The 8,905-nt window shown below is 34.5% G+C and overlaps 1 protein-coding gene across 6 annotated transcripts in view; it reads right to left on the reverse strand.

The window, feature by feature from the left end:
- The window catches only part of HFM1 (helicase for meiosis 1), a 118,806-nt gene that overhangs the window by 43,686 nt on the left and 66,215 nt on the right, over positions 1–8,905 (reverse strand). For all 6 annotated transcript variants that reach the window (XM_082688250.1, XM_082688247.1, XM_082688246.1 and 3 more), the window contains 2 exons: positions 2,505–2,602; positions 2,291–2,422 (listed from right to left, as the gene is read on the reverse strand). In XM_082688250.1, coding sequence (XP_082544376.1) covers positions 2,291–2,422; positions 2,505–2,602 — 230 coding nt within the window. The remainder of the gene's footprint in view (positions 1–2,290; positions 2,423–2,504; positions 2,603–8,905) is intronic.

The following is an 8,905-nucleotide window of genomic DNA, read 5'->3' on the forward strand; positions in this document are numbered from 1 at the left end:
TTGCTTTATAGAAGAGAGAGGACATCTTGGGTTCACAAGATGATTCAACACTTATTTTTATCATATGCCATCCATAAAGTACCAAGTGATTCCTACTGTTACATGTTAGCTGTAACATGTAACATGCTTGAAGAGAAGACAATATGACTTATGGATGGGAATATTGCTTCATAAAGCTACAGTCCACCTTAGAAAGAGAGTTCTATGTTTCTGTACTGAAACCAGATAATTTTACTCTTCTAAAATTTCCAATTCCTTTCCATTGCATTTTGTATAAAGTGAAAATTTTTACCATGACCAAACTCCCTTACCTATCTGACTTGACCAGTCTACCTGTCCCATCTAATTTCCTACCATTCTCCTCTTGCTGACAACTTTCTAGCCACATTTACTTTAATTTTGTTCTTCAAGTTCACGTCTAGTTTTGCACCTTCTCTGTTTCTTTATGCTTCAGGAAACTGGAATTTAAAATTCTTATACTCACAAATGAATTTAACCAAACCCCGAAATAGGAGATACTATCAGAAGTATAAAATTCCAAAATATTACCATCTTGCCTGGGGCACATATATTTCTGGTGGGGATATTGCACTATTTCTTTTTCCATACCTTTAACTATACTTGAAAATTTCTCTTACTCATTCTTAAGATATAACTCCTAGTATTAATAATTCCTCCATGTTCATTTTCCCTCGAAACTTTTCCTGAATTTTAATTTTTTATAAATGTTGTTGAAAAATTAATTTGTAGTCATCATTCTTTTCCTTGTGCTCAGGAAGAATGTAGATTTTCTTTTTCATTTAGATTCTTCCATTTTCTAGTGTATTAATTTTGCTGGGCAATTTTTGCTTCCTTCTCTTCAGCCATACTGAGTTAGTATAAAAAACACATTAGTGCTCAACAATTTGGAAAAGATAGAAGTAAATGATGCCTGATTGACAATATTCTAGAAAGTCAGAAAGACTTTTTCAAATATAATGAAAATTTTCTTAATCATTTAATCTAATTTTAAAATTTCTCTAAGTTGTTATTTCCCAAATGTTATATGGAACCTCCTTCCCACTTTAGAACTCATCTTTGTGAGATGGGTACAACATCTGGTTTGCTAGGACTTCAGTAGAAAAGTGAGCCTTAATGTCAAGAACCCCTACTCTAATTTGACCTTACTTTCTTCCACCAGCTAATTCCCATCTTCACTGCAGCTCCCAGGACTGGCCAGTCCTCTGCTATCCCACTGATTTCAAACTTCAAGGAAATAATAAAGCACTTCCTCACAAAATAGTGGAGATCTTTGTTCTAAGGAATAATGAGACAACCTCTAATAACCTGTTACATATTTTTTTTTACCTGTTACATATTTTTTAATGTCCCCAAAATGTACATAAAATTATAAAGCAAACAAAGCTGTTAGTCATGGAGTAACAATTCTCTTCTTAGAGAGAAGGAGGAGTAGGATCACAATATCAAAGACACCAAATTGGAAAACTCTAGAGTATACCTAGTTATACCCCAGTCTTTGTAACTGGTACCCTCTAGAGTTCTTCAATACATAACTTGAGCTACATCTGAATAGGTAAGAAGTGATTATGCAGAATCTTTTGTCTACAGAATCTCTATGGAGATGAGAGTGAATATTGTCCTGTTACTGAAAAAAAAAAAAAAAAAAGGGAAAAAGTTAAGATATAAATAAGTGATATAATTCTCTGTAATGAATTAGGAATGGCTAGGATTGCTAGCTCTGTACCTTGTCATTGAGATCAAAACAAAATAATCATAAAAGTGGAATAGAGAACAATACATAGTTACCTAATACTAAAGTGAAATTTCACTCTTGGTTTGAGAACTAATTTAAAAATAAAAGTATTCATTTTTAGTAGGATGTACCTGAGTGGCTCAGTTTGGCTCAGATTATGGTCTCAAGGTCCTGGGATGGAGCCCCACATCAGGGTTCCTTGCTCAGTGGGGAGTCTGCTTCTCCCTCTGCTCCGACTCCCTGCTCATGCTCTCTCCCTCTCTTTCCTCTGTCTCCCCCTTCCCTCAAATAAAATCTTTAAAAATATATTTTTTTAAAAGGGCATTCATTTTTATTAGACTTCTCAATTGGTTTCAAATAGAATCCTTCAAGCAGGAGAAAATGAAAATCAGATTTTCAAGAGTTCAGTACCTTATTTAGACCTACAAACACATTTTTTCTTAAAGTCTATTAATACCATAGAATAATTTTCCCAACAATGAAAAACAAAATAAACTGCAGACATTGACAAATTGTCTGCCTGTATTCAGTACCTACCAATTTTTTCCAGCTGTTTAGATACATGTAGAGAGTTTTCCCAAAGTCTGCATCTAAAACATTTAGCTAAAATCAAACTGTTCAATAGTACAGCAAACTTCTTTTCTTGAACAGCCACAAAATCTGATAACCCTAAAAAGAAGTTTCCAAAGTTAAGTCTAGTGTAATAGTTTACTGGGAAAAATACTGAAAATCCATTAATCCTATAACATACATCTTGTAATTCGTGAGCCATTTCTGAAAATCTTTGAGGTATCTTGTGTCAAAGCAAAGTCTTGTATTGGAATGCATCCTAGCTGAGCCTGAATAAGACTAAAGGAAAGAAGAAATTTCATCATTTCCTTGTAAAAACTATTATCTCATAATATTTGACATCATTGATTGAAGTATCTCTTCTTAAAATTCCTTTCTACATTGATCTCTGTGACACTAGATGATTCTATATCTTGCACCATTGTTGTTACAAGTCATTGTTAATTTCTTTCCAACCTCTGAAAGTTTTCTTATTTCTCTACTCTTCTTCATTCCCTTCACACTCTCTTTTTCTCAAAAATCTAATTTCTTCTCAGGACTTTCATTTTAATTTCTAGATTGATAAATTTCAAATGCTTACAGGACACTCTCAGACTATTTCTTTAACCTCATTTAAAATTGTTGTCTTATTCTCCTCTAATAGAGTACTTTTAGCTCTACATAAATGTTATTATAGAAAAGCAAGGCACTTTATGTAATAAACAAATATTTATTAAGTGTGTATGAGTGGCAAGCAGAGTGTTAGCTCTTAAGATTCTGTTCAACATATAAAGATCAGTAACATATTAGTTGATTATTAGAAACCAGCAGTTGCTTGGCTACAAAATTTGAGGAATGGGTGGTAAAGGGAGAAAAGGAACTAATATACATTGCACCTACTATATCCCATTTTGCCGTACTTTCCTAACCAGACAAAGATGTGCAACTCATCACCCTATGGATCTAACTAAAATTATCAGACTTATATTAATTTCTTAATAAGTCAGGTATAACAAAGAAAGTAGAATAATAGTTATATTTCATAGTTTAGTTTTAGTAAACAACATGTGAAAATAGAAGGTAGTAACCAACTCACTTCTCAGAATGGGTGCATATAGCTGAAACTAGAAACTATTTAATTCTTTTGGCTATTGAATTATATAATTCTATGTAATTCTTTTGGTTATCTTTGGAAAGTTATTTTATATTATCTATTAAGAAACAGTTGTAAGGAATAATCTAAAATTTGTACTGAACCACAAAAGACTCCAAATAGCCAAAGCAATCTTTAAAAAGAACAAAACTGAAGGTATCACCATCCCAGATTTCAAGATATACTACAAAGCTATAGTAATCAAAATAGCATGGTACTGGTACAAAAACAGGCATATAGATCAATGGAAGAGAACAGAGCCAAAAATAAATGCATCATTATATGGTCAATTCATCTTTGACAAAGGAGGTAAGAATATGCAATGAGAAAAGGACAGTTTCTTCAACAAATGTTATTGGGGAAACTGGACAGACACATGCAAAAGAATAAAACTGGACCATTTTCTTTCACCATACACAAACATAAACTCAAAATGGATTAAGGACCCTGGGATCATGACCTGAGCCAAAGGCAAAGGCTTTAACCCACTAAGCCACCCAGGCACCCCAGTAATAACCATTTCTTGAATACTTACTATACTCTAGGCACTACATAAGATGCTTTGCATACCTATGAGAGAAAATTGCTAGCTGACTGTCATATTATCTCTTCTGACCTATACACAAAGATTCTATTTCTCACTCAACTTTGTAGCTAGATGTGGCCCTGTTACTAAGATAAGTTAGTAAACTAATAAAAATGATATAAGAACTTTCCAAAAGACTTCTGTATCCTGGCCAACTTAGTAAAGGAAGGATTTTTCAGAAAAGATCTGTGTATAAAGAATAGAAATCCTTCAAATGAATCCCAACTCAGGTACCACATCTTAATCTAGACCAAAGTAGCTATTTAGTTTTGTTTTTATGTCTGGTCATTTTAATTAAAGACTATAAACAAGAACAATAATAACAAAAGAAATTCTGCTAATAAAGGAAAGTTAAAGGTGTATTATGAAGCTGCACAACTCTATTGAGAGGAGAAGAGTTATTCTGCAGCCATTTTTTTCTGCCTAAACATAGAGTAAGAATGCCCAAAGAAACATCTGAGACAAAAAATCAAGTTAGCACATGGAGCTTTCTATGTACTTACTCTTCCTCAAATTACGTGAAAGGATGAACATATGTATGTATACGTGTGTTTATATGTTTATGTCTCTAACCATAAAACTATAGGAGAGCAAAAGCATGCCACTGGTAGACAAGAAAGTTTAATGTTAGAAATAAAATATGGGGGTACCTGGGTGGCTCAGTGGGTTAAGCCTCTGCCTTCAGCTCAGGTCATGATCTCAGGGTCCTGGGATTGAGCCCTGCGTCAGGCTCTCCACTCAGTGGGGAGCCTGCTTCCCACTCTCTCTCTCTCTGCCTGCCTCTCTGCCTATTTGTGATCTATCTCTCTGTCAAATAAATAAATAAAATCTTTTTAAAAAAGAAAAAAATAAAATCCATGAAGAAGATCAAATCTATGAGAAAAAAGCCGAAAAAAATTATCCATAACACATGCAGAAGAGTCAACAGACATAATATTGTAATAACTGGCAACAGGGGGTAACTACATTTATCATGGTTAGCATCATGTAATGCATAGAACTGTTGAAATCATTATATTGTACACCCAAAACTAACATTAACATTGTTATGTCAACTACAATTTTTTAAAAAACTCCTTAAATAAAAAAGTCAACAGATTAAGAAAGGTAGTCCTGAGATATTTCTCTGAACAATTACTTGAAATGCTGTATTCTGAGCAAGTAAGTTAGTCTGCTGCTGCCACTCTCTCATTTGTGGAAAATATTAGGCAGTTTTGGTATGTATTAAGGGCTAACACAGAAGTATAGACATTGAGGTCAGAGAGGCAGGTCAGCAGTAATAACAAACACCCAGGAGAGGTAAGGTGCCTTTATTCTTTTTTTTTTTTTTAAGATTTTATTTTTTTATTTAGTTATTGGAGAGAGAGAGAGAAAGGGAGAGTGGTGTGGGGAGTGAGGAGCAAAGGGAGAGGGACAAGCAAGACTCTGCACTGGGAGAGAAGGTAATAAATGTCAGCAGAGAGTCAGAAGTTCCAACATTCACCTAGTAGGAGTTCCAGAAGGAGGGAACAGAGAGAATAAAGGAGAAATAATTAACTTAAAGAAGAAAACTTCCCAGAACTGAAGAAAGACATGAGTCTACATATTAAAAGAGCCCCCAGAGAAAAACTGAGAGCTTTTCCCCTAAGGTCAGGAACATGGTGGGGCTGTCCACTATCACCACTGCTATTCAACACAATACTAGAAGTCCTAGCCTCAGCAATCAGACAACAAAAAGATATAAAAGGCATCCAAATTGGCAAAGAAGAAGTCAAATTCTCACTCTTTGCACGTGATATGATACTTTATGTGGGAAACCCAAAAGACTCCACTCCAAAACTGCTAGAACTCATACAGGAGTTCAGTAAAGTGTCAGGATATAAAATCAATGCACAGAAATCAGCCGCATTTCTATACACCAACAGCAAAACAGAAGAAAGAGAAATTAAGGAGTCAATCCCATTTACAACTGCACCCAAAACCTTTAGATACCTAGGAAGAAAAGTTGCCAAAGAGGCAACTGTAAAGTACTCATGAAAGAAACTGAGGAAGACACAAAAAAATGGAAAAATGTTCCATGCTCATGGACTGGAAGAACAAATATTGTGAAAATGTCTATGCTACCTAAAGCAATCTACACATTTAATGCAATCCCTATCAAAATACCATCTTTTTTTTTTTTCAAAGAAATGGAACAAATAATCCCAAAATTTATATGGAACCAGAAAAGACCCCAAAGAGCCAGAGGAATATTGAAAAAGAAAGCCAAAGTTGGTGGCATCACAATTCCAGACTTCAAGCTCTATTACAAAGCTGTAATCATCAAGACAGTGTGGTACTGGCAGAAAAACAGACGCAGAGATCAATGGAACAGAACAGAGAGCCCAGAAATAGACCCTCAACTCTAGGGTCAACTAATCTTCGACAAAGCAGGAAAGAATGTCCAGTGGAAAAAAGACAGTCTCTTCAACAAATGGTGTTGGGAAAACTGGGACAGCCACATGAAGAAGAATGAAAGTGGACCATTTCCTTACACCACACACAAAAACAGATTCAAAATGGAGGAAAAACCTCAATGTGAAACAGGAATCCATCAAAATCCTTGAGGAGAGCACAGGCAGCAACCTCTTCAACCTCAGCCACAGCAACTTCTTCCTAAAAACATCATCAAAGGCAAGGGAAGCAAGGGCAAAAATGAACTACTAGGACTTCATCAAGATAAGAAGCTTTTTTGCACACCAAGGGAAAGAGTCAACAAAACCAAAAGACAACGGACAGAATGGGAGAAGATATTTGCAAATGACATATCAGATAAAGGGCTAGAATCCAAAATCTGTAAAGACCTTCTCAAACTCAACACCCAAAGAACAAATAATCTAAACAAGAAATGGGCAGAGGACATGAATACACATTTCTGCAAAGAAGACATCCAGATGGCCAACAGACAGATGAAAAAGTGCTCCACATCACTCGGCATCAGGGAAATACAAATCAAAACCACAGTGAGCTACCACCTCACACCAGTCAGAATGGCTAAAATTAACAAGTAAGGAAATGACAGCTGTTGGCGAGGATGTGGAGAAAGGGGAACCCTCCTACACTGTTGGTGGGAATGCAAGCTGGTGCAGCCACTGTGGAAAACAGTATGGAGGTTCCTCAAAAAGTTGAAAATAGAGTTACCCTATGACCCAGCAATCGCACTACTGGGTATTTACCCTAAAGATACAAATGTAGTGATCCAAAGGGGCATGTGCACCCTAATGTTATAGCAGCAATGTCCACAATAGCCAAACTCTGGAAAGAGCCTAGATGTCCATCAACAGATGAATGAATAAAGGAGATGTGGTATGTATGTATGTGTGTGTGTGTGTATGTGTATATGAATACTATGCAGCCATAAAGAAAAAAAAACCCTGAAATCTTGCCATTTGCAATGACATGGATGGAACTAGAGGGTATTATGCTAAGCTAAATAAATCAATCAGAGAAAGACAATTATCATATGCTCTCACTGATATGAGGAATTTGGGAAACAAGACAGAGGATCATGTGGGAAGGGAGGGGAAAATGAAACAATACAAAACCAGACAGGGAGACAAAACACAAGAGACTCTTAATCTCAGAAAACAAACTAAGGGTTTCTCGAGGGGAGGGGAGTAGGAGGGATAGTGTGGCTAGGTGATGGAGACTGGGGAAGGTATGTGGTATGGTGAGTGCTCTAAGTTGTATAAGACTGATGATTCACATATCTATACCTCTGAAACAAATAATACATTATATGTTAATAAAAATAATAAAAAATAAAATGAAAAAATAAATTTTAAAAATAAAAAGTAAATAAAAATTTTTAAAAATTAACCATATATTAATCCACAAGTAAAATCACAATATATATCATAAAGCAGAACACTGACAGGCCACATTCTCCAACTACAACCCAGTAAAAATAGAAATTAACAATAAAATACTGACTTTAAGACTTTAAAAAAAACAATTTTAAATAATTCTTAAAGAGGAAATTAAAGTTACCATTAAAAAGAATAGAAATAGATTTAGAAAACCTATAGAACAATGACAAAGTGGTACTTACTAAAAAATCTGTAGTCTTAAATATTTTATGGAAAACAAGAAAAACAAAATAAATGGAGCAAACATATAGTTTTTAAAAAGTACCCAAAAAAAAAGAAAGTAAAAGTAAGAAAATAAAAATAAAATCAGAAATTAATGAAATTAAAAAATAAATGGCTTGCAAAGATCAAAATATAGAAACTTCTGGAAAATCCAATTAGGAAAAAGAAGAGATGACACAAGTATATTAGAAATTAGAAAGCTGACATTACATTTTCAGAGGAAACTTTTAATTTATTAGAGAACAGAACGCATCATAAAACAATCTGGATGAAATTAATGCTAACTCAAGAACATATAAGTTAGCAAAAATGTTTTCAAGGAAAGTTAGAAACCCTGCAAAAAACAAAAAACATAAAAGACACGTTCAGATTCATTACAATGACAACCCAAAATAGGTTGCTCTCTACCACATACTCAAACCTGTTTTTACGTTTAAGTGAGAAGGAGGAATATGAATCCCAGAACCTAATCCCAAAGGTGTGAGGAATTCCTTGGTGGTGTCACACTGAATGCTTGACACCTAAAAACAGTAATGGGACAAGAATGTTTGCTCTGAAACTAAAGACAGTATATTAGAAGTTTTGCCTACAACAAGTTAAGAAAAAAAAAAAAAAAAAAACCAGAGTTTTAACTATTAAAAATCAAGAGATAAAACTATTTCTCTTTATAGATATGATTGTCTATCTAGAAAATCCCTGCAAATCAAATGAAGGACTTCTAGTACTCTTAAGAGAGTTCAGTAAGATAGATAAAC

The sequence above is a fragment of the Mustela nivalis genome (assembly GCF_964662115.1).
Source record: "Mustela nivalis genome assembly, chromosome: 10".
In the NCBI taxonomy this organism is placed as follows: Eukaryota; Metazoa; Chordata; class Mammalia; order Carnivora; family Mustelidae; genus Mustela; species Mustela nivalis.